Source organism: Toxoplasma gondii, chromosome VIII (assembly GCF_000006565.2).
Source record: "Toxoplasma gondii ME49 chromosome VIII, whole genome shotgun sequence".
In the NCBI taxonomy this organism is placed as follows: Eukaryota; Apicomplexa; class Conoidasida; order Eucoccidiorida; family Sarcocystidae; genus Toxoplasma; species Toxoplasma gondii.
The window spans coordinates 3,310,562-3,335,862 of NC_031476.1; the positions used below are offsets into that span (position 1 = coordinate 3,310,562).

At 52.7% G+C, this 25,301-nt stretch overlaps 4 protein-coding genes across 4 annotated transcripts; 2 read left to right on the plus strand and 2 right to left on the minus strand.

Moving 5' to 3' along the window:
* Positions 1-1,244: 1,244 nt before the first annotated feature.
* On the plus strand, positions 1,245-3,561 carry TGME49_273705 (hypothetical protein; the record flags this gene model as incomplete). The annotated part of the gene is made up of 18 exons (XM_018781697.1): positions 1,245-1,440; positions 1,503-1,613; positions 1,701-1,788; positions 1,841-1,916; positions 1,978-2,030; positions 2,088-2,165; positions 2,234-2,277; positions 2,331-2,359; positions 2,422-2,484; positions 2,542-2,600; positions 2,654-2,731; positions 2,783-2,824; positions 2,881-2,913; positions 2,971-3,008; positions 3,065-3,142; positions 3,199-3,223; positions 3,283-3,389; positions 3,448-3,561. Exons 1-18 carry the CDS (start codon positions 1,282-1,284, stop codon positions 3,559-3,561), a joined length of 1,275 nt encoding a protein of 424 aa, XP_018636734.1. The 5' UTR covers positions 1,245-1,281.
* Positions 3,562-4,019: 458 nt separating this feature from the next.
* TGME49_273690 (Wee kinase) lies at positions 4,020-8,899 on the minus strand. Its single transcript, XM_018781696.1, has 10 exons — positions 8,252-8,899; positions 7,027-7,624; positions 6,597-6,779; positions 6,025-6,099; positions 5,730-5,799; positions 5,218-5,549; positions 4,943-5,109; positions 4,771-4,813; positions 4,521-4,670; positions 4,020-4,412 (listed from the first exon to the last, which is right to left on the minus strand). Exons 1-10 carry the CDS (start codon positions 8,770-8,772, stop codon positions 4,167-4,169), a joined length of 2,385 nt encoding a protein of 794 aa, XP_018636733.1. The 5' UTR covers positions 8,773-8,899; the 3' UTR covers positions 4,020-4,166.
* Positions 8,900-12,229: 3,330 nt separating this feature from the next.
* On the plus strand, positions 12,230-14,493 carry TGME49_273670 (hypothetical protein; the record flags this gene model as incomplete). The annotated part of the gene is made up of 1 exon (XM_002365927.2): positions 12,230-14,493. One exon carries the CDS (start codon positions 12,230-12,232, stop codon positions 14,330-14,332), a length of 2,103 nt encoding a protein of 700 aa, XP_002365968.2. The 3' UTR covers positions 14,333-14,493.
* A 2,306-nt stretch (positions 14,494-16,799) lies between these two features.
* Positions 16,800-24,313, minus strand: AP2VIII3 (AP2 domain transcription factor AP2VIII-3; the record flags this gene model as incomplete). Its single annotated transcript, XM_002365926.1, has 4 exons — positions 16,800-20,993; positions 21,488-22,279; positions 22,716-22,832; positions 23,162-24,313. 4 exons carry the CDS (start codon positions 24,311-24,313, stop codon positions 16,800-16,802), a joined length of 6,255 nt encoding a protein of 2,084 aa, XP_002365967.1.
* Positions 24,314-25,301: the final 988 nt, after the last annotated feature.

Here is a 25,301-nt window from a genome sequence, read left to right on the forward strand (position 1 = left end):
CATCCGTGCTGAGCCAGCTGACCTGCATCTAGCTACTGGTTTTGTTCGTCTATTCCATCAACTCCGAGCAACGCTTTGCTTTCACCGACCAGTGAGAAGGTCGTTTTCGCAGAAGCTTCGTTAAGCTGTTTTGTGACTCCTAAGGCGGTGGTGAGTCTCCTAAGAAAACGGTGCTCAATCGACACTAGTGTGCACATGCGTCAAGACTTGCATGATACCGGGAAGGGGGAGGATGCTGTTCACAAAGTCACCTTTGATTCTCTCAAGGGATGTTGCCAGCCTTGGTTACAGATCCCCGAGCGTTTGTCGTGTGTAGTTCTTGTACTATGTAAATCGGTGCCACAAAACTAGCATTCGGTTGTCTTGTTCTATTTCTACTAGCGTGCAATCCACACTACATAATGGACGGGGTAGAAACCCGATGTTCCGTCAGGGCCGTCATGATGATCTAATAGCAAGTTCCAAGAGCGGGCGTTTTTAATTCAGTCTCACGAAACGGTCTTGAGGCATGAGTAAACACTTTTGGGCTCACAGTGTGAATCTCTACAAAAACGCGGCGGCCACACGAATTATTGCAGACTCAGCTGGTGTCGTCAAAATCCCTGTTCCAACGATCCCGAGGGGATACCAGCGTTTACGAGGAGAAAGTATTGATGCCCCCCGACGGGGCTGAAGCTGGATACCCTATAACGCACTATAAGCAGGGATTTCTAGGTTTATATAAGCAACCTCCAGGGCAGCACATTCTGGACCGATCAAACTCATATACGAACCGAACAGCTTTGTTTCAGCTGCTCAGGCGCAGAGCAAAATGACTCCATTCCGAGACACGATGCACCAGAGCTCCATTTAGCAGCTGGGCACTATAATTGTTTGCAACCTATATAATCATGCTTCCTTCACCACATCGACAGGAATGCACAAGACCAACTTCAAATGTGGCGCACAATGCATTTCTACTTTCGTGGGCGGTCTCACGCACATCTCTCGCCTATCCCCTTAGTAGCGCACGAGTGAATAGGTCTACGAAACCAGACTGCACAGATGCTGTGGTTGGTATCACATATAACCGATAGAGAGAAGCGCAATTGAGAGTATTCGCCCTTGTAAAGGGATTATGTTTCGGGAATTTCTCTGAGTGCAGATGAAATGTTATTAGTAAAAGGGGCTGCTTTCGATCCGCTTATCCCACGCGTATATACACTTGGAAGCAGGCGCGTCACCTGCGCACCTTGTAGGTAACAGTACCTTTATTTAGACGGGCTTCTTTCACCCAACTCAATGCTTTCAAGTGCAATGAAGGGCTCTTTAGCATTTGTTGCAGTGGCGTCGGCGTTCGCCTTATCAAAGCCTGTTGACGCCCTCGGCGACATTCAGCTGGCCGCGGCAATTGCACGCCTCTTCGGGCTAGGTTCGCAACCAGACGCCGTTGCCACAAGCGTGAGTCGCTACCGCTTGCGTAGGTGAACTAAGTGATGTCAAACATTGTGCCCGGCCGTCAGAATGGGAAAGGGATTTTCGGACAGTTCCTTCAGACAGAAGATGCAGTACCTAGCAATGCAGTTCCTGATGCTGCAGTTGATAACGATGATGACCTGCGAGCCCAGTTTGAGGTATGTGCTTTATCTCGACGGAACAAAAACCTCTCAGCAAAGATTGATCCCACATCCACCCCCTTCCCCTCTCATCACCACCCGCAGATCTTGAACACAGATAGATATGATCATCTGCTGCTGACAGCGCACAAGAAGAGAAAATTAGCCGAGCAGCTTCGAGCAGCAGCTGACAGTGAGCCTCATTCACTGTGACGCGAGTAGCAGTGCTTGCTGACCCGTATCAGGAGCACAAGCAGCAGTCGTACCGTCTACAGATCATGAGAGGCAGAGGGAGACAGAGGAAAGCTCTGCTGAGGCTGTGTAAGCGTCGGGTTTAGAAAGAATTGATAACCGCCCTACCACTGTCAAGACTGCTGTACAGTTTCGACCGAACTCAGGCGAATATAATGGAGCGACAAGCGGATTTGCTGGACGGTAAACATACCTCAGTGGCCCTGGTCTTAAGCCAACGCCATTGCACGTACCTTGCAGCTGAAGCAAGCCAAGTCAAACGTCTAGTAGAAGCTGTAAAGGTAGAGGCTGAGAGGCCTTTAGAAGCCCCAACAGCAGGTGCCTGAATTTGATTCAACTGCAAAGCCACCGGTACCTTTAAGAATCTCTGCCTGGTTCCTCAATAGAGTGCGATATTTTGAAAATCGGGCCTGTCAAGTTTGTACCACAGGTAACTGGTAGAGCAACGGTGGTTCGTGCAGGAATGTCTCATTATCCATGCAGTCTTCTGAGCTTCTGAAGCACAGTGGAGAGTAGGTTTTACTTGGACCCTTTTTCATTTCCATCATGTTCCTCTCATTCGCATGGGCCGCAGTGAGACAATGGGTCGAATAACGGGAACTGCCTTTACGGTTCACTACAGGAAGACAGTGAAAGGGTACGTTGCACTGAGTTTTCTCCTTAGGAGCCCTGCGGCACATTGTCAACTTTGTAGGACATTTTTTTGGGAAGGCGTGGATTTGCCAATTGGAGCAGTTGCCGATTCACCCAATTGTAAGAAACTCGTTGTGTGAGACGTCATCCAGGGTACACTGACCAGGCAATAGGTTTCTCGTTCAAGTATCGGGGAAATGAGCAAGTTCTCTGCGCATCTTCAAGACTAGGACGTGACAGCTGGATTGACGGTGAAAAGTTTCTGTTGAACGTCTTGACCACGTTCGTCATGCTTGTGGCAGCCATGACGGAGGCCTGGTTCTGCCGAAATATGGGAATCAAAGGTTAGAGTACCAGCCTATGATTCAAAAAGGAGACTGCCTCAGTCACGTGACCACAGGAACGTTACCAAGCATTAAAACCGCTGTCACTGGTGAGTCCTCAGCAGTTATTACTAACGAAATATAACAAACCGTGATTGCGTATGCAGAAGCTAAAAAGGAGAAGATTATTCCTCCGCCCCCGCCGGTACCATAACGCTTAACATCTCGAAATGGGGCATCTGTTACACCACTGGACCACAGCCGCCGACGAAGAAGCCGAAACCAGCAAGAGTTAATGTCAAAGTTAGCATGGATGAAAACAGAGTAATGCGAGTCGAGGTAAGCCGAGTACAGACTGAACTCAAAAATAAGACAATTTTTTCAATCAAACCCAGGTCAACGGCAAGGAACAGCCAGTGGGTAAGCCTTCCACATTGAGTGTTACTGTGTTCAGAGGAAGTAAGAATTGATTTCTGTAGGGAAGCACGTAACGATCAACGCGGCCGAGTACGTGAAGAAGGCTGAAGAAGGCACCAAAAGTGACAGTGTGATCTCCGGACTATCAGATGCTGCAGATAAACTACAAGTAAGAGAGTGCTGTTTCTTTCCGAGCCCAAGATCTGGTGCAGCATTGTTTGGGTTAGGAGAAAGTACATAGCCTGGTTTCCCCAGAGGCGCATCACAAAAACGAAGAGTCGGAAGAGAAAAAGGCTGTCGAAGAGGAGACCGAAGAGGAAGAATCAGAAGTGGAGTTCTAGCTGGAATGTTGGCTTTCCTAGTCAATACACAACTCCGTCTGAGAGCGAAAACTACGTGAAAGATAAATGAGCGTAATTATTAACGGCGCAGTCTTAGCTTCAACACAAGGGCATATATGCCCCGAACAGCCTTGTGGAATCAGTATGCTGCCGGCACCAATCCGTGTGACACCGCAGACAAAAATAAGACCTAAACGATATTCATGAACAGTTTGATATTTAGATTGCATTATGGTTAATCCTACACTTTACTGGATGCTACTCTTGTTGATGCTTCAGTGGGTCTGTGACCCGTCTTCGACACGTTGCCCTCGCCCGCTCTCGAGACATGGACTTTATTACGCGAAGGTATCCGCCGCACAACACACTGCATCTGCGTAGCACTCACGAGTTGTGACAACTGAAAAACTTTTTTGACTGGCGAGGTCTTCTTCAGGATGGATGGGCAGCCAATACGCACAGTGACGAGCGTATTAAATTTCCGGCATCAATTCTTTTGCGGTTGTACCCGCTGTCTTACACACAAGAGATAAAAAGGAAAAACCGATACCGGACGGCAACGTCGGACACGGCAAAAACACTCATATACATCGTCCACACATATGTTACCGCAGGCTGTCAAGTGCAAATGCTGTCGTGCTCGCGCCCACTCTGCAGGCAAGCTGTTGATCTTGACCTTCAGCGCCGTCTTCGGTTGCCGGTCCCAGCGCAGGCAGCGGGACCAGAGGCGATCCCGAGTGAGATACTATTGCACACTCAGAATGCGCTTCGTTTTCTCTGTTTAGACCGGAACAAACCCCTGATAGATTTGTCCCAGACCGCCTCATATTCGTCCTCGATGTCTGCTGACTCTGAAAAACGACGGCATCCACATATGAGGAACAGGTGTGCACCCGTTCGAACTCGTACAGAGGAGCGTCTCGAGGAGATCATACTTCCTTCAATCCGTGCCAACTTACCCGCGCCAGGGAGTCTGTCGGAGCGCTCTTCTTTTGTAACAGGTTCACTATCTCTTCCGCTGCCCTGTCAAGTCGTTCTCTGTCATTTAGAATTCGACGGACACGCACGTCATCAATGATGTCATCCGTTGACGGTCGTTGCGCACTGTCCTGCGCCACACAACCAGATGCTTTACAAAAAGACCGTTACATGACCTCGAAATGCAATGCGTTATATCGCCGGTTAGGATTTTCTCTGGGATGCGCTCACCTTTGCTGTCAAAGCTCCGATAAGCAGTTTGAAGGTAGGGTCTCTGCAAGCAAGAGATATGATCCTAAAGCGACGTAGTTTGGGAAGCGTCTCCCATCCACGACGCTCCACGGCTGCCTGAAGGGGACTCATCACACTCATTCAGCTCACACTGTTCCTGTCACGCTCTCACCTTGGAGGACGTTTAGGAAATGATAAACACGTATGTCCAAGGATCAGTCGCCGGCACCTGGATGGTTCTTTGTCTGTGTACGGGACGCGTGCGTAGCACATCGCGTAAAGAATCATCCCGAGGCTCCACATGTCAGACTTCATGTCATAATTCGGGCTGAAGAGTCCCTGCATCGGATAAAACAACGAACATTCCGTGTGGGCTGTGTCATCCACGCACAATTGACGATAATAATATGAGAAATAATCATGTGGCAATTCCAAATAGCTACTCACCCGTTCATCGGTCTCCAGCAGCTCCGGGGCCGTGAATTCTATTGTTCCCGTGTATCCGTTTCGTTCGGCACGGAATATCCTCTCTCCCAGAAGTTCCGCCGTGCCAAAGTCGGACAGCTGAGCTCGGCACTGTAATTTGCCAGTCATTCGCTCAACAGAGTGCTGCAGAAGTACATTCGGTGGCTTCATGTCTCTGTACAGAATAGCGCTGTGGTGGAGATGTTGGAGACCGAAAAGAATGTCGAAAAACAATTTCCAGATCTGGTCGTCTGTCAGGTAACGCGACGGCGGATTCTCCACACCTCGGTCCCAGATCAAATTTTCCAGACTATCTGCACAGTGAGCACATGAGTATCACAAATCAACGTACAAGACAGGTGCGACTGTCATAACTCGCGCAAAACGTGCATACGTAAGTCTTCTCCGTTGACGTCTTAGCAAAGGCGGACGGCCAACGTGGGACCAGAAAGGTCGTCACTGTCAACAAGTCTGAGCAGTCACCGCCTGCTTACCGCCGTTACAATATTCCATGAGGACGAAGAGCCATGGAACCCAAGGACACATGGGATTCGACCGGTGCATCTGCAGGGACATGCCATAAGCAACGCTTCACACATTACTATTTTTCGCATTGACAGTTGCAAGAGATGCATCTGCTCGTTGGTGATCAGTTCATTTTGAATTCTGTGCACAACGATGGCGAAACACATGCCCCGAATAAACTGCCCCTTGATGTCTGGTACCCCGTCTTTGTCGCTGCTCTCACCGCAGCTCATACCGTGTACGCATCGTAAAAAATGAACTTACCTCCAGCCAAGAATGCTTGTAATCCACAATGTTCGGATGATGAAGCTTTTCCCTAATTTTGACTTCTTGAAGCATCTGCAAGGGACAGGGACACACCCGGGCAACAAAGGCTGACACTCGCGAATGCGTTACGTGTTCTATTTATCTGCAGTTCAACGGCGCCCGCTTTTACGGTTGGGTGCAACCTTGTTTCAGCACATGATTCCGACGGCGTCCCATTCAGTGACTGTAACTACCACTCAAAAGGTCTCACAGTCGACAGCTTCTGCTTCACGGACAACGAGTGTCAGCACCACACTGCTTGACACATTCGCGTCCCAGCACGATCTCGTTAACCCTGACACTAATTAGTTAATGCTTAAATCTGTTTAGAGTGTCTCTTTTGTGAAATACATTGCAGCACTTCCATCACGTAGTGTAAACCGCGTGTCGTTGAAGAAAAGCACACTGACACAGCGCAAGGAATTCCGCTTGACATGTACACCTGACATCCATCCACAGCCCGCTGGTTCCGATGCACAACCTCTGTAACGGCGCGCGCCACAGTAAGAACCTAGACTACAAAGGCCTACCTTTGCAAGCCAGTGCTTGTCATCACCGACTGGAAGTTTCTTAACTGCGTACTCCCCCAGCGTGAGTTCATCAAGGATATGTGTGCAGAGATAGACCTGGCCATAACTCCCGCTTCCCAGCTTTTGCTTTTCAATAAAGAAGCGATTGTAGTAGCCGGTGATCAAAAGCTCCGCGGGGATATTCTGCAAGACCATCCGCAAATACGTCGTCCGCATCGACAGTGACGCTGTCAAAAGAGGCCGAAGGAGAAACATCTCCGGGGACCTAAAACACGCTTCTTGCCCACCTCTCTCTTCTGCTCCGCGGCAAATGACCCTTTCGTTCCTCTCCCCGATAAGTATCCTAAAGGAATAGAAATCTTGACGGAACCCCAATGCCAGCTCAAGTCAACACAGAAAGAAGTGGGTTACAGAGCCTGGAAGTACTCACCCGGGTAGAGGGTATCGCATCCACTCCTTGAGGCTGATATGCTCCGAAAGAAAAGAACGGGGATTGGGGCTCTTCACGCTCAGGTGGGTCGGTTTTCCTATGCTCACGACACTCCCGCTGGCCTTCAAACTCCGTTGAAAACGAACTACTCGAATCTGCCGCGGAGTACGCGCTCTGCGCCATCGCAGCGTGACGAGACCTCGTTGAGTCGTCATCGCGTGTACCTCCGGGAGAGGAATTTCCACTGGCTCCTCGCGTGCGGAGTACTGAGTTGACTGCTGACGGCGAAGATCGAGATTCGGTAGTGTAACGATCAGAACTCTCTGTCGCCTCTGACGAGGTGTTGTACGACAACAATGCCGTCGTGGGGGGTGAAGAAACATCCGATGTCTCGAGCACGACAGACGCCAAAGATGAAGCCGGTACCTCAGATGTCTCGGTGGTAAAGCGGCTATACCGGCTTGGCGACGAGGCTGAGCTTTGCTGTCTCCTGAGACGTCTGAAGAGATGCTGAAGGATCTGGAAGTACGTTCGAGCTTCAAAGGAGAACTGTTTCAGGTCAGCTGTCTGCCCACAAAGTGGACACCGGCCCATAGGACTGCAAGAAACACAATCGCGAAACGAAATACAGCATTCCTCAGCAGTTGAGACCACGGACGAAAAGTGCAGCGACACCTGAATGTCTCATTTACCGTTCTTGGCTTTGCTCCAGGCCGTTGAGTACACCGCCCTGTACACTTGACACATGCGAACTGTGTATCAGCGAAATGACCAAAACTGTTTAACATGAACGAGCGGAGCCTGCCAGCTCGCTGAACAACGTGTGTCGTCAAGAATAAAACAACTTTCATTACCCTAACACGACTACCACGCTTCGAACGAACAAGGTAAGGTTTAAGAGTGAAGCGTCTTCTGCGCAATGCTTTGGCTGTATTCCTCCATATAAAAACAGTCCTTACAAACACTACATTTTCGCGTAGCCCAGGAAACGTCACCTAAGTCGGGACAAAGCTTAGGAAGTACTTCACTGCTAACCCACAACGCGGATAGGGTACCGTTTCGTTTAACCTATCATGAGCATGATGTTCGAAAGCATCCTCCGTTCTTCTGGAGGAGACACGGTCAAAGTGTACTCATGAAAGACACAAGCAATTCTGCGCTGGCAACAATATAGACTTGAAAAGAAGCACACTGATATGAGCAAATACACGAGAGATGCCCTTACTTGAGGCTGAGCGCTCTTTCTTCTGCAGCTGTTATGGGTCTCGCTCCAGCCCTGTTGGTATGAGGGTTGTACAAAACGATGTTCCGATTTTTGTACAAAACAATCTCATAGTTGTTCGTTAACGCCGTGTCTGTGGAGACAGGTGTTGAAAGACGGAGTCCCCCGGACGGGCAGCGGATGCCGCCTCGACTATCGTCACTCAATGACAGTATCGCGTCATCACAGGGAGGCAGCGAGAGAAGTCCGCATTCTCCTGGCAACGCCAGCAGAATTGGTTGGTGCGGAGGCGAGTCAGCGTGGAAATGTAGCGACAGGTCACAGCCAGGCCCCCGTTCTTCCCCTCCTCCCCCTGCAATTGTTCCTAGCTGGCACTGGCGTGTTTCAGACTCTGGAAGGACTTCGAAAGAAGACATCGGTTCTGAAAGACGAGCTCCCTCGCATGTTTCTGGCACTGCCGCTGGCAGGAACGAGGCACATTGCTCATCCACAGGGTTCCTAGCCCGCTGCGAGTAACTGTCCATGGCAGAGGAAAGATGTATGCGGCGTCCGGTGTCAACAGAATTGGAGTGAATCACGCAGCATTCGTTCGCATCCTTACAAAATCTTGCAAGAACTGGTTCCTGCTCTGCGGTACTGAGTCAATTTCAGTTCGTCTGCTCAAATAAAGCGGCGGAGAGCTCCGTCAGAACGCTCGTGTACGTCATGCGCACGAGGTAAAAGATTGAGGATGTTGCAGATAAAGGTGCCGGATTGTCCTGAGGGCAAAATTGACCTGCGAAGAACTGGGTCGATACTAAAAAAAGCTACAGCCCGAGCACAACAGACGAGAATGCGTGGTAGACACAAGGTCTACATTGAACGGAGAAGAAACCTGAAAAAGGTATACAGCAGCCGGCCAGGCTGTCATACCCGGAAATTTTTGCGTCTTCAGTTTAGAGACAAAAGCAAAAAAAAGGGATGTCTGCCCCCCTTGCGGCCGGCTTGCGAAAAGTAACTGCGGTAATGCGGATTTTGCATGCCTACTACACAGCTTTCGCTGGAAAGACTCGATCCGATAACGCGAGTCATGCAACTGTTTGCCATAAATTCTTGTGGAAAAGGAGGAAACATGAGTCGAATGAGTTCGACAATTACCCTCATTCTGCTTCACATTAGGGTAGTTCGGACTGCAAACTCACCTCGCCTTCGTCCGCCATGGATTGACGGCAACTCTCTGGGATCGATCCGAGCCATTCTGACTCTCTGGAACTTCCTCTTACACACATTCGTGCGTTTCGTGCCGAAGATTTCCCAAGAAAATGAGTGGTAGAAAGGAACAGCCCCGCGTTCCATGGGGGAATATTTCGCTCTGACAGTTTATGTTTTTTTAGCGGCAAACCTGATAACCTGTCAATGGCAGTGGTGACTACTGTCGCCCGCCCACCGTGCACGGGCTTTCTTAACGTTCACAAAATAAAGCCCAGCTCCAGCAGTAAGGTATTGACCAGAATGAAAGCCTAAGCATTGGCTGTCTCTGAATGCTAATGGGGTACCATGGCTTGCCAGGGTGTTGCATGTACACTGTTACCCCGTCTGACTGCCTACTATGGCTTCGCTAATTGTGCCTTAGAATCGCCGACCCACTACCAAACCAATCAATTCCTCGTTAAGGCTCGCTTCCCTAATGCATCTTTTTCCACGGCAGAAGGTTCACTATGACGCAGCTCTCGACCTGGAGGATCTTCCTTAGAGTTTCAATTCTTATGGAACTCCCCAAATCTCTTGGAAAGAAGGCCGCCTGCACAGTCACAGTGTTGTTGAAAGCTCCCAGCTTGGCTTGCCGCGCATTCAAGAACGCACTGCAGAGTTTCCACACCATTCTTGATTCTTGCTTCGAGAGTGAAACACATGTTCTAACAGCCGGTGCCATTTCCGTGAAGCGACAGCCGCAGTTGATTTCAATCATTCCAACGGCAGTCGCACCCAACGTTGTCGAACGCTAGGCTCAGCCATCCCCGAGGGGAAACAGAAATGCTGCCATCGGACCCGCATGGAACCCCTTCGATCTACCCCATTTCAAAAGCATTCTGAGCTGCAAACAGCTGCAAATGAAGTGTCTGCTTGGGGGTTGAACGGCGAGAGTGTGAAAGGGTCTCTAGCTTTATATGATGCCTGTTGATAAAAACGCCCCACGGAGGAACAAAGCGGTATGTATGGGGCATGAATGCAGTCACATGGAGCCAGTGGGCGTCAGTCTTAGACTTCGATGTTGCACCAATGCACAGAAGACTTCCTTGAGAGATCTAGTATTATGGCTCTCGATTATCGGACGTGTCTACTCGAGCTGTCCGCCAGATCCTTCTAAACCTGCTGACACTGCATACCTCCAGAGGTCTGCCGTGTTCGAAGTTACAAGTAAGGAATGCCCATGCTACCTATGCATATCAATCCTTTATATTCACTTTCCTGATATGTGAGACCGAAGATGGCTTACACCCCAAAAGCTGTCCGTGTGAAGGCGTCGCGACATGCATTCTCACGCTGAAACCATGGCGATATCTCTGCTTTTTGCAATCGTTCGTGCCTTCACCCCGCGAAAACGACCCTTCACAAAACTTCCCTGCAGTCTATTACAAACAGACAATGGTACACTGATGGGTGCACTTTCAGACACGAAAAACTAATCAGGAGCTTAACAATGGTGTGCACGTCGTGTGAGCACGAAAACAGGCATCGCACCGTACCGACAGATATGTGCGTCTGTGGTGCAGGACTGCTTTCAGCACCCGCTCCTGTACAGACACCATGATATTCACTTTCGTAGTCTCATTCCTAACTTTTGTCGGTAAAGAATACACGGATCGGTTTCTTGTTGGCCCGGCACTCGCTAAGCAGTTGCAGGAACACTTCTACGCTTTTGGGCACTAGCACCACTCACGAAACAATCCTGGGGATAACGACTGAGAATGGAAGGCAGCCCAAAGAAAAAAGGATCTAAATGTATCATTTTTGATCGATCTCTGTTTGGCGATGCTTGCAGATTAATCAGCACTCTTACCAAGTTTTCGAAGCCGTAGGGCTGTGTCTTACCCACGCATGCACACACGGCCCCTTCATGAGGATGATTCAGGAACATATTCGTGTGAAATAAGTAGGGAAAATGCTCGTGAACGAACCGCCGAATTTCCACAAAAATAATGCGCAATGGAGAAAAAAACTGTCCAAATTTTATTCTGCGTTGCTCTACGCTGCCCATCCGCAGCTTTGCGGTCACCCACTGCGAGGAGCATGCACGAACATCGCGGCTGAAATACTGCAACAGCAGGAGATCTTGATCGCAGGTGAATAATATACTCCATTCCTGCTACATCAATAATACTTTCTGTTCCGATTGTGTGAGTTAAGAAATGTGTTGTCCCGCTGGAGTCGTAAACTGTGCATTCTGAGGACGTGGACTACCGTGTCAACAATAGGTCTCTGCTCCAATTAATTGATATCTTTCTCCTTGTCTTCCAAGAACGCCTGGCACACAGAATCTGCTTGCTTTCTGCTATCTTCTGTGTTTTTCCGTACATTTGCTTGCCTTCTGTTTGCGACTCTACTTTCGAAGACACAATCTTCGTTGCGCAGAGAAGTGGTGCCTTTAGAGTCAGTGACCTTGGCTGTTTACCTCGTGTCAGAACTATTCTAAAGCCTGGAGAGGACGAAAAATGTATGAGACAGTTGACGCATCTGCATAGCAGTGCAGGCTGAAGCGTCTCTTTTCATGAAGGTGCCCCAGTAGCTGTTCTGACGCCCGCCGCCTTCGACACCAAAAAAAAATCAAGCTGAGGCGACAGAGAACATGACCGCTGGCGGTTTACTCGCTTTTGCTTGCTCGCAGCTCTGACGCAGACGCACCACGAAACACGGCATACGATGACTCCTACAACATGCGCATATCCAGTCCCATAATTAATTTTTGTAGAATGAACATCTCTTTCGGTGCCAGTGTCAATCATGACACCCATTAACCCGGAGGGCACATCCAGTAATGGAAGTGTATCTCTGGGATACAAAGAACCAGATGTGCACATTGAGAAATGCATACGAATGCACGGATGGAGCGGACCGTTTTCTCAGCGGAGGGTCAAACCCTCCGCTGTTGCACAGGTGAGGAATATTCAAACCGAAAGCGCGCGACAGGCGAACAATTTGGGTATCAGCGGATTTCGCATCAAGTCAGAGGCTCACCAGGTGGCCAGCAGAGCTCCGCCCAGGGGAGGGAAGTGTTGCTGCGAGATGGAGCTCCACCTAAGTCAACCATCGCTATTCAACAGGGATCGGAGCACCTTACTGAAATACCCAGGAGACGCAGGTTATGGCTGGGCATTCCCGACTTATGGAGATCCGTTTCCGTATCGTCATGAATGTTCCTTCCTTAGCGGGCATTTTGCTAGTAGGATGCGAGGAGTTACGGAACAGTTCGAACGGCCGTCCAGAGGGTCCAGTCTGGAGGAGAATAGAATCTTCCGACGAAGGAAGGAGTGTTTTGCTTTGAATACCCAGCAGCCGAGGACTCCTCTTGCGTCTGAAACAAACCCTCGTAGGCCGTTTGGAACAGATGACAAGGGCCAGCGCATGCAGGGCCGCGAAATCATGCATGGCGTGAAACGGAAACTCAGTGACGACGATACGAGTCAGGTTGATGGAACCAGTGGTCAGCGTCGCGTGCCCTCTCTTCGACGGCGTGCATATTCCCTACCTATCTACGAAACCGATGACGAGCAGGGGGATAGCAGTTGCTCCATGTGCCGGCCTGGCTGCGCGTGCCGACCCTCGTTGCTGGCCGCTCATTACCTGGCGAAACTACTTGACAAGACAATATTCCGTCCGTCAGAAGCCATGCCGTCGTTCTATACGACCGAAGAGTTTTTCGAAGCCATGATCTCGGAGAATGTTTCGCGAGAATCCAACGAGGGCTTGAACTCGGTGGCGAAACGCTGTGCTGCAAAGACGAGGAACACAGGTGAAGAAACGCCTTCGGAACCACACTCTGGTGCGCACATTTCGCGCTGCGTAAATGAGCATCTTCGCTCGTTCGTGGACAGGCCGGAGAGCGATCAGAGAGCGAATGGCTCAAGATTTTCTCAGAGTCATGAAGGGAAAGGAAGCTTCGCGGTAGACCCGAAAGCTCTGTCATCCGCACTAGCGCGCTATCGGAAAGTTCCCTTGTTTATGGTGTGCGCAGAAGAACATCTGCAATCAGATTGGTTGTCGCAGTTTACACCAATTCAGCGCCTTCAAGATATTCTTGAACCTGAGGTGATGTTCACGCGCCCAGAGAACTCTGCACAGCAGTTCACAGACGGTTATCGCAGCTGGGAAGGTCGCGAGTTGCATGTGCCAAGCGACTCTCGAGGTTTGTCTCTTTCGAGAGATGATGCAGAGACGTCAGGGCCATCGAGACAGAATGCAAATTCCAGCAGGACATGCCCTGCTCTGAGGGGCTATCTCTCTTCATGCTACCACAAACAACAGCGCGGATGCGATGAGTGTAGCTGTACAAAGAATGGTTGTGCGGTGAGGAGAAATCGGGTAATGCTGGTTGACAAGGAGATGCTCGAGCAGAGTGGCCTGGATCGCCGGTATGTCTGCCGCTTGAAATCAGCCGTGCGCCAGCTCCGTCGTAGTGAGAAACTGGCCGAGCTGCTGGCTTCCAGTGACACCGTAGAAAGTCCGAAAACATCAGAGAGACCCGGGAACGAATTTGATGATGAACTGGCCGACACCAGTAGTGACGGCGTCTCACGCGACTCTCAGTTGCAGCTCGCTGCGGACTCGCAGTCTGCCAGGCACAGTATGAATGGCTTTGCGAACGGTGCCTCCGCCGGCGGTGTATGCACCGCAACCAAAGACAAAGAATCAAGAGTTCGACGGAAACTCGCTTCAAAGGGAGAGGCCACGAAGGCGGATGTAGACGGCACGCACGCACGTCAGGACGGTTTCGAGGGAGACCGATGGCAGCGGAACGGTGCTGACGAACCAAGGTCATCGCGGGATTTGGATTCTCTAGCATACCTTTTGTTGGCTCGGGTGGCTGCGCCATACACGGATGTGTAACACTGTCCGAGGAAGATGAACATGTAGGTAACGGGAGCTTAATTCGGTACACGAATGAACGACACGGTGGCTTTTTCAAGTCCCGTCTCCCGGTTGCTCTGATGAAGTGATCGCGTGATAAGTTCACGTGAGAAAGTTGACTTTTAATACGAAGGGATGTCTGTCTCTAGCGTGGCGAAGCCATGCAAACGCGCGTGGGTCGACAGCTTGGCTAGCACCTATCCTCTGAATTCACCCATATACTGTTGGCCAACTAGACGAATATCCTCCGTCTCTACCAACAGCTCGATTACACGGCTTGCTCGGCTGACGCACTACTTCGCCCAACGATAAACGTGCACTGATTTCTGAAACTCGATACCAACCATTGACAGGGGACTAGATTGGAGGTCATAATTTCACATAGGAAACTACCTATTACACTATTCCGAGGTCGACCTCGGAGGTCTGCGTGAGTCCCTTATGGAGCCGAGTGCCACCATACCCAGACAGACAAAATTCGAGTAATACCGCTCGAAATGGCGTCTTACCTCTCACTGCTGCGCAGACATAGGTCACTGCACACGCACAAGTAGATACACGCACGTATCGTTGTCTGCGCCCGCGCACGTAAAAGCTGTCCGTGTGAGCAAAACAGACACGGCTGACAGTATACTTGCTTCGCGTACCCAGTTAATTGTAAATTGCAGTAATTGAGACACCCCGAGAGATAGCAGTGTCTCGGAATAATGGCAGCACTGGGAGACCGTTCTTCTGTTGCACGTGAAGGCTCATTATGGATGTAAACTATGCAGCAGCAAGGAACGCATGCATGATTGTGAAAGCATGTTGTTTCTGTGGTGAAAAATCCTGATCAACATCTCAGGAAGCGAAGCCCTTAGCGTGGATTTTGTGACGCTGGTGCAAAAGGCTGCCCTGCCTCGCCGTTTAACGCTACCGTGCAAAGATAGGCACGTAACATGGATCTGTACTCCAGTGTTGTGGACAAAGCAATGCACGCCGCCACTTCTGGAAATGGCACTTCGGCAGCTCAACCGGTGAAACTGAGCATATAAGTTCTTTGTGATTATTGACAATAATGACTTCAGGTCTTCGTCAATTGCATATGAAAACCACGAAGGCGGCATTTGATCCTTCGCTGCTCAGCACGCAGGCGAATGTGTCGTGCACCTTACGACAGAAGACATGGTCGGGACCACCGAGGTATCACGGGCTCGTGAACGATACCCTGATGCATATTTCACACCATAAATAATGAGTGTGGTCCGGCCTTGTATCCTACGACCACTTACGGCTTCGGAAATGCGCAACATACGCAGAAGACGAGAAATATCAAGAACTCGCACGAGCTACGCCGAGTAAAGAACGGAATACACGAATACAGCTTGATTCTTTCGCAGTACCAGAAAAAATGAGTAAATGTAGTCGTTTGCTGGTTGTGGGTTCCGGCCCAAGCAACAAAATATTTTGCAAGGCGAACATGGGGCTACACTGGCGAGATGCTCGCATGTGCACCCTTACGTGTCATCGGTAGTACCGCCCCGGCCATGTCAGTTAATAAAAGCCAGATTGATAAGAGCGATACAAAATTAAAAACCTACTCGTCCAGATACAATTTCTTGGACCCGAGGGGGAAAAGAGGAACCACCGACAGCTCCACGTAGAGTACCTTAAACAAAATTACTCGGTACACTATCCCCACGTGCCCAATGCCAGATTGCTCTGTACGTTCATCAAACTCTCCGGAGCAATGCATATTGCATGCACGGAATATAGAGAGAATAAGTATGCAGAGGTTCCGTGCGGAGTCCCATCCACACAAAAACAAAAGAAAGGGAACCAACAGCGATACGCATTACTCCATTTCACGAATAACGATTTAGATAACTAATCATGGAGCCACAGTACTCATATATATATATATATATATATATATATATATTTGTATATATATGCTTGTTGTCCAGCGGATCGATTCGTATGAACTCATATCGGATCAATCACCCGTCACCGCACTTGTTCTGAGCCGACAAAAGTCCAGCACGGAAATAGGAAAAAGACAACCTTCAGGGGGCCGAGCCGCGGCGGGTCTTGGTTTGGTGCAGTCGCCAAAGATAGTGACCGGACGGAACCTGGCAATTAACGGAGCCGTTTAGATTATCGACAGACACAGAGGAGCCCCTCTGGGCTGTCGTATCCCCATACAAGGCAACGCGACAGTGTGCGCCGGAAATTCTTTGTTGACAAAATTATTTCGTTTGTACCGTTTGATGATTCACGGGTTGACATCGTTTTCCCTGCCATAAGCAGGATTCAAGCTCCTCAAAACGATGTCCAGTTCATGCGTCGGTCACGCACAGTTCAATGCAAAGCGACGAGGGCGAGGTGATTCCGTGTCGCGGGTCTTGGGACGCCTTCCCAGTTTCGCTCGAGAGTCGCAAAAAGGTGCCGACTCTGCATGTGCTGCTTAAACGTGAGAAACACTTTCGCCATTCCCTTTCAAGTGCAAGAAGGTGCTGATTTCCGGCATCGACGGGACGTTCTCTGTCTGCAGGCTCAGCAGAAAAGCCGCGGTCTCTTTGCTCGCACATTCCTCTTTCGCGGTCCCGGGCACGCCCCGACTTAGTGCCAGCTGACTCAAGGCGCGTCTCTGCTTCGCAGCTTCGTCTTCCATTTGCTCACCTTGTCCAGGCAACCGCCCGACGCTTGGAGACAGGGCATCCGAAGCCAAAAATGGCACGCTCTGCAGCAAAGCCCACTTGTTTTCTACTCCTGGCCAAACGCCCGTGCCGCGCAGCAACTCGTGGACTCCCAGAGCAGCCGCCAAACCTGAGCCGCTCGTACGGCGCTCCTCTCGGATCCTTTCTGGAGGCAAAACCGCTTGAGGAATTCCTGTCGAGACCGCATGGGAACTCTGCGTCACAAAGTCTGTTCCACTGCCGAGGCCGTCCTTGTTTGGTGTCAGTACAGACGGAAGCTGGCGCCGCATCGCCACTGGCAACACACTCAACCCCACAGGAGGGTCCAAGTCACTCCGATCACCCAGAGGTCTCCCAGCTTCGTCCGAAGAGCTCAGAACAGAATCTCCCGACCGACTCTTTGCCACCGGCGACCCAACGTCAGAGCCGTTCCTCAGCTCGTCTTCACTTGTGCTCACGCACGCCTGACCCCTGACACTACCGGAGTGCGTGTCCACAGAAGACAGCGTCGGCGTGGTCTCGGGTTTCGACGCTAGCAGGTAGTCTTGTTCCGGAGTGTCCGCTGGATCCTCCAGTCGGCCTTCGCAACTCCTTCCTTCCGAGAGAGAAACGCGTTCCCTCGGGGACGCGTCAGCTTCGGAGGGCAGCGAATTCAGCCGCTTTGACTCAGCCGAACACCCAACGGCTGGCCCGTGGGAACGCACAGCCCCCTCAGCGACCTGAAAGGCCGAGAGTCGAGTTTCGCCCTGATCCCCGAGCGCACGCGGGGACAGATCCTCAGCCTCCTCGGCGCTTAATTGCAAGTGGGGTGTCTCATTCTCGCAATCATTCGCAAGTTTCACATCGCCTTCCGCCACCAGCGCCGCACATCGGTGGCGCAGCACCTCCCTCTGAAGCGCCACCATCGACTGGAAGGACTTCAAAAACTCTGTGAGGTCTTCTTGACGCGATTTCAATCTCCCAACAAGATTCTGCAGGCCCTGGAGGGCCTCACGTAAGCATGGCGTTTCCACCTGCTCTCGTGATTCATCAGCTGCTGCGCCTTCTTCCCGCTGTGTACCAGAACCCACTGAAGATTCCGGAATTATCCCGTTCTCTATGCCTGCCGTCCTGTCTCCTTCCCCCTCTCCTGCCTCCCCTGTCAGCTCCTTCCCGGAGACACGAGCACAATCAACCGCAGTGGCACAATCCTCGGCCTCCGAGCGATCAGCGCCTTGTCTGAGAAAGCCAGCATCTGACCGCCCAGATGTCCTCCCTTCGTATCCACTTTGTTCTGCTGTCGTGCTAGCAACACTGCCTTGATTTGTCTCTACGCAAAGCCCCTCGCGGCGGGCGTCCTTCAGTTCAGTCAGAATCATCGACAAAAGCTCGATGTTATCCCTGAAGAGCTGCTGCGCCAGTGCCGCGCAGGTGCCCACGCGAGTCATCGCCTCGTGCCGTTGCCTGGCTCTCATTCGCTCCTCTTCGGCCTTTTGGAGGCGCTCCTTCAACTGGTTCTGCAGCGTGCGGAGCGCCCAGAATTTCTCCAGCAGCTGCTGCGCCAGATCTTCCTTCTTTTTGCGGACTCGTCGAAGGTGGCCCGCAAGAGCCGCGCGGAGCTGCGGGTGTTCGCAGTGTCTGGAAGACGCATTTGTTCTTCCCTCAGAATCGCTTTTCTCCGACGGAAGGTGCGAGGACCCCTGAGAATGTGTGGGGGACAGCGGAACATCTGTCTTCCTCTCTGCGTCCGAGCGCGGACTGCTGTCGTCTAGCTTCTCCGCCAGGCCCCGCCGCGCCTCGTCTCTCGGCACGGCACCCAGACGAGTTCCCAGAGACAAAACGGTGTCGTTCAGTCTGCTGCTGCTGTCGCTTGTGCTGCAGGTCGCGTCATCGGACTCGCCGAGCCCCGTCAGTGCACCGTCCCCTCCAGAGGCTTGAACCGACCTTTCTGAAGGGCCTGCTGCCGTCGATCCAGAGCTGACACTGTCCCCGCGGAACGTGCCTCCTCGCTCGGCTCTTCGTTGCGGCGGCGCGATTTCTTGCTCTGCGCGGGCGGCTGCAACCGCGGCTTGAGCCGCTTCTGTAGCTGCTCGCAGCGTTCGAAGGGAGAGGATCTGGAGAGCTGCGAGGGCCTTTGACACCGAGGCGCAGACCGAGGGGGAAGAACCGAAAGAGTCTGGACTCTCGGCAGGAAGCAAGGCTTGGCCTGAGCATTCCCCCGAAGGCACGTGCGTCAACTGTGCCTCCACGCCCGCCAAAGTAGAGGAGAAGGCAGCGAAGAGCGGAGCTTCTGACGCGCAAGCCAGGCGGGACAAAGACGCAACGTGGGAGTTCATCAGTCGAGTTCCAAGTGTCTCTGAGCACGCCAGAGTCAAGGGGAAGTCTTCCTGTCTTCGCCGCTTCTTCGCCACCAGGTCTTGCGACGCAGTGTCGGACACGTCGTTCCCTGCTTCGGAGGCGCCTTCATTCGACGGTGAGACAGTGGGTGCCTGCTGAGGTGTCTCACTCGGTGCAACGCTCTGTCGCGAAGCCAGCCCCGGGTCGCTGAGACGATGAATAGCGCAGAAGTCGGAGAGAGCATCAAGCGTCGCACCGGGGAGAGTGGACACAGTCCGGAGACTCGCGTCGTGCAGGTGGAGTAGCTTCACACCTTCCTCGAACAGCTGTCCAGCCGTCCGCTGCGCACCTAGGCTTTCGTGGCCTGCTCCAGCCCCGAATGCGCGGATGAACGCTTCAACGTCAGCCGAGAGAACGATGTCTTGGATCTCCCCAGCGTCCTCCATATTATACCCGCAGCTGCCGGATCCCTCCAGAGAGGCGGCAATGCATGCGCGGCCTCGTCTCGTCCTGCCCTCTCCTCCGATACTGGCTTCCTCAGCGGAAATGCCAAACGTGCCTACCGCGGCGTCCCACAGACGGGCCCGGTCTTCACTTCCTTGCTTCCCCAGTGTGCCAGGAAGCGTGAAGGTGGACTGAACCTGTCCTCCAAATTCCCCCGCAACCGGAGTTCCCTGCAGGTTCAGAGAGAGCAAGGAGTGCGTCGTGGCACCGGTGCCTTCAACTCGGGATCCCGCTGCAGTTTCGTTACCCTCAGTGCAGGCAAGGAGACGGCGGAGCAGCTGTTCGGCCTCGCGTCTTTCAGCGGTGACAGGAGAGGATAAATAACTCGACGTGGAGGGCTCGACAGCCCCAACTGCCGAAAGCGGGAAGAACTGAGTAGACCGCGTAGACGTCGACTGAGACAGAGAACTGGGAATCGACAGCCGGCCATCACTGTCATTCCAACGGAGTTCCTGAGAACCGCCGACGCGACGAAGACTGTCGCGACAACCCTCTTGCTCAATAAAGGCTTTCGCATCCCCTGCACCTCCTATCAGCGGCACTCCGCCTAAAAGCGATTCAGAAATACAGCCATCGAAGAACGCCTGCAAGAGCGACGCTGTGCTGTCATCGTCCACAGCAGACTCGACAGTCGACACATCTGCACTCTTGGAGAGAACTCCGAGATCCTTGCCCTTCGCCTTGTCACCTTCTCGGGGTCCTTGTGAGCTTTTCACATTTGCCTTCGAGTCACTGCGTGCCAGTCGGCCTGCGCCCACAACTGGCTGTACATACACTCCATCGGCGGTCTGTCGTCCGTCTCTCTTGCCCGCCTTCCTGACACACCGAGACTCTCTGCCAGCCTCGGCATTCGCCGCCTCTCCGTCGGCGCATGCCTTGCGCTCCCGAGGCGACTGGCCACCGTCTTCTTTTTCATTGAATTTCACAGCCTTTCCAGGCTTCGAGACCGCAGCGAGTTGAAGAGCACTCGCAAGTGACGCAGGTGAAACAGAGGCGTCAAGAGACGAGACACTGGACAGCGCAGCCGGGTCGAGCGTCGGTGCACTGACTCCGTCACCTACCTGAGGCAAAGGAGTGGCGGAACTGCTGGAGACTGGGACTGAGGCACCGGGAAAAGAGTTCCGAGGGAGATTCCACGCAACCTGCAGGCATAAAAAAAGCGAAATGCGTGTTTATGAATATCCTGACCTTTCCGAGTGTCCACACAGTGCGAACTGGGGTAGAAAGAGCAACACATCGCACCAACGTCAAACCTGTGATTCCAGCACAACGCGTGTTCAACTGACAAAGCAATTACCCTATCCCTACGTGCTTCCCCTTCGATGTCTCCACGACTTCCACTCGCAAAAACGGGGGCTAGACGACAGGCATCCAGAGTTTTCGCAAACACATACTACCAACTCGTACCCACGGATCGCCTTTCGGGTCATCAACTGTTGTTGATCTGTTGACAATCGGGTACCCGGGCAGCCAGCGACCAACATGTACACCCAGGGACCACCTTTAGACGCATCGATACACAGAATTACTTCTCGTAAGGTTTCCACCCTCGTGGTGACAATTAATTCCCTTCAAAATCTCTCTGTCTCAATGCTCTTCTTCGCGCGAACCCAGAAGGCCACGGGACCCGCCTTACCCTCTGCTGCACTTCGGCCACGGGCGATGTCGGTTCTTCTTGAGACACGCGGCGGGTCCCCTCAAATCCCACACTCGCCTCAAGCGCGGACGTCTTCGCAACGGCGGCAGCAAGTCCCGAAGCACTGCCCCTCGCCCCCGGAGACTCGGTTACGCCCACACCCGACTCTCCGGCGTCGAGGCGCTTCGGGCCCCCCGTGGTAGCGAGCAACTTGGCAAGGCGGCCTTCCGCGGTTAGAGGCCCTGCGGCGTGTCGCGACGCAGCCACGGGTGTAGCGTCGTCGGCAGTTCCGGCACTGTCTCGCCGTCTCTTGACAGAGGCTCGTCTTGAGCTTCGGCCCTCATCCCCTCTGCTTTGAACCGCTCCAACTGCGATCTTTGAATCAGCAGCTCGAGGAGTTCGGACTCGAGCAGGAGCAGTCTCCTGCAAGGCCCGAGTGCCCCGGGGGCCCGCAGTCCCGGGGGTCTGCCCTGGCGCAGACAAGGGGAGAACAAGCGACGTTTGAGAAGCGGCTACGGGGTTGCATTGAGGAAGGACTGGTGCGAACGGGAAACCTGACCAGCTTGCTGCCGCGGAGTCCTGGGAAGACAGCTGTCCTGCCACAGGCAAGGCAGCGACATCGGAGCCTCCAGTGCGATGCCGAGAGACTGACACGGCGTGTTGAGCCGGCTTGAATCCGGAGGCCCCCCCTGAGGATACAGAGTCGGTGTCAGCAGACTGCGCCACCGCTTGCTGCTGGAGTCGCTCAGCTGCCAGCAAAAGCGTTTGCTGACTGGGAAGTGCGCCGTAAGTCTGAGACCACAAGGGGGAAAAGATCCAATCTCAAAGGTCAGGCCACTATGCAGGCGCATGCAGAAACTGTGTGCTCAAAAGACAAATGCATCACCAAAAGTCCCCTTGTATGTGTTGTAATACGTCTGACCAGCGTAGGAGATAACCAAGCTGTCTCCAAGGCTCAAATGACGGGTGATATCTAATGGGACGCAAAGGAGGCACCCATTAAAAACACAGAAAAAAACTGGACAACCCCGCTGTGTACGCAGAACTATGTGCAATGTGTGTGAAAGAGCCGTTCACATGACGTAACAAATACAAAGGACGCCGAAGATTGTGTCTGCAAGTATGCCGTGTTATGGATATGTCCTTTTACGAAACACAATTTTCGGGAGACGCACACACAATTCTACAACGTGCTAGAGGACTAGACTATCGTGGAAGAGACACGAACCTGGACAAAGCGAATGAAACACTCGGCGAGACACTTTGCCTTCTCGTAGCCGTAGTACTTTGCGGAATACGTCCGCATGCACCGTCGGCCGTCTTGGTAGTACCGAGTTCTCCACTCCTGAACAGAAAAGCCAAACAACAAACAAGACGAATTATCGGATCACCCAACGACAGACCTGCCCCCCTCCCGGATGAAAACAAATTAGGAACTCCCAGGCAGATCCATGCCACAAGCAATCCCCTTGTTTCTCGCGCGCATCTCCTTAACTGGTTATTTTACGGTCTAGCACCAGCACGCCACAGTCTCCCTGGTGCCTTTGCCCCCGCGGAGCATCACACGAGACGTCATCCAAAACCCCACAGCCAAGCAAACCTTCCGTTCCGCTACAGCCGGTCTCCATACTAACTAAACAGACAAGAACGGTAACGACAAAAGTCGCGACTCACTTGTTTGTCAGGGTGGTAAGATGCCTTGTTATTCCCAATGAACACTGTCCTCGGTTTCTCGCCAACTCCCGCAGCCTGGCCCTTCTCTTGAGAACCCACAGCGGCTGCAGCCGCGTCGCTTCCACTCCTTGCCAGGCTGCGGCCTGTTCCCCCTCCTCGCTTCACTTGACCAGCGTGAGCTCCTCGCCCCGTGGAAGTGCAAGCGCTGAGACCGGCGGCTGTCTGTGGAGTGAGCGGTGCGTCTGTCCGCACGCGTGACTCCATCTGGGTGCGCTCTGCGGGCAGAGGCTGGGTGAACGGCAGCACGCCAAGGGGCTGGGTAGTCGACGCGCGTGAGCACGTCGTGATTTGAGCGTTTGCGAAGGCTGACAGATTAGCTGCTCCAGCAGTGGAGACTGGCATCTGCCGAGCCAACTGTTGTGCCTGGAGTTGCTGGAAAAACAGCAACAAAGCGGTCTCGTCCCGCCGCTTGTCCTCTGGTGTGGCGGGAGCGCCGTGCTGGGACTGAAGGAGACAGGAGAGCGCCGCTAGCTCGGCTGCCGCATTCGCCGAACCCCCGTGGGTCGGAGACATGCCTGCAGGTACTCCCCGGGGCCGCAACGCAGCAAAGGCCTCACGTGTCTCCTGACTAGGGGCCACAGAGACCCCTCCGACGGAGACACTGGGTTTCCCTGCGTCCGATTTCAAGTCACCCAGAACAGACAAAGGGTCGACGCGGTTGGTGACGGCGACGCCCTGGTTTCTGGTGAGGAGTTGGTGCCACTGCTCCTTCTGGGAGAGAAAGACAGCGAGTCCGTCTCCTGGAGCTCCAGGGGGCAGTACTCCTGACGCCGCGAGAAATCCTGCAGGGTCGATGTGAGAGGGAGATCTGGTTGACGAGTCGGAAGCGGACTCGATGCCTCCCATAGATGTGGCACAGTTGATCGCAGCAGCTGAGAAGGCACTGCTGCCGCTGGTGCCTCCCGAGGTCGCGGCGGACGGTGAGGCGTCTGGACTCGTCGTGCAGTTCGTCGAACACGAGGAAGGGGTCGCGTCGACGGCGTTGACAGGAGTCAGCAAACCACTGTCGTCTTTGCAAACCGCCAACATGCACGGCTGCGACGGAATGGGAGGAAACCCACGGGGGGCAGGGGTTAACGGTTGGCACTCCATGGCGCCAGCTCCTGCACGCTTCACACTAGTTCGTACCGGAGCCGGGGCACCGAGAGGCCCGGAGATGGGCACCCGTGCGGAAACCTTGAACAATGAAGATCTAAACAGTTTCCCAGTCAGTGCGCTGACGATGTCTCAAGGTGCGGGCCTCACGAAGCGTCGACCTCCACTGTCCCCTGGCCGCAAGGCACCGGGGTCGAGGCGAGACTGAAGGGTTTCTCGCTGTTTAGGAAGGCGAAGAAACGCGAAAACACCGACAATAGACAAGAGAACGCGGCAACGGAAGGTTGCAGAGCAAGACGGCAAAAAAGCAGTGCCTGCAAACACTGCTTCCTGACCTTGTCAGGCGTTCACATGCAACACGGTAAAGGATTGCAACACGAACACCAGAGGAGCTCAAACTTCTATCAATACACAGACGTTCCTCCTATCTTTTCGTGATGGGGGGACAGGGTGTGATGTGAGTCTCCGTGTTTCACAAGAGTTCCAGGTAATTAAAACAGATTAGCCGTAAATTCAGCGGCCGGGAGACGATACCTCTTCACTAACGGACTGAAGAAAACACAGTGCCGGTGGTGTGGATACCGTAGGGAGAGACGCGCATGCAACATCCCACATACGCGAAAACGTGTTGTGAGCTATAAGCGATCTCGCTATTCGAAAGCGGTCAGTGCTGCGGAACTGTTTTTCCGTCCCGAGTGCCTCCAGAAGTGGAACTGCACCAGCAGCCAACACCGACACGCCGTGAGCTGGTGTAGACCGGAAAAGTACGCCACGCTCTCGAATGAGTTTTGCAATTTTTCCTCGATGATCAAAAAAACTTGCGAATTTTGATATCAAAACTCACGTACTGGAGGCCGAGAGCGACGAAAGGGTGCAACAGCACCAGCCGACATCTACGAACAAGCACACCTCAAGAACCAGCGGTTTATGGACTGACTCCTGAGTGTTGGTTTTCTCCAACACAGAAAACTGGAGGGACGTAATA

Coding starts and splice junctions, on each gene's coding strand:
- TGME49_273690 (XM_018781696.1), bottom strand. CDS start 8,772: ATGGACAGTTACTCGCAGCGGGCTAGGAACCCTGTGGATGAGCAATGT. Junction 6,780..7,026: donor ATGCGATACCCTCTACCCGG/GTGAGTACTTCC, acceptor ATGGTCTTGCAG/AATATCCCCGCGGAGCTTTT. Junction 4,413..4,520: donor CGACAGACTCCCTGGCGCGG/GTAAGTTGGCAC, acceptor GTCGTTTTTCAG/AGTCAGCAGACATCGAGGAC.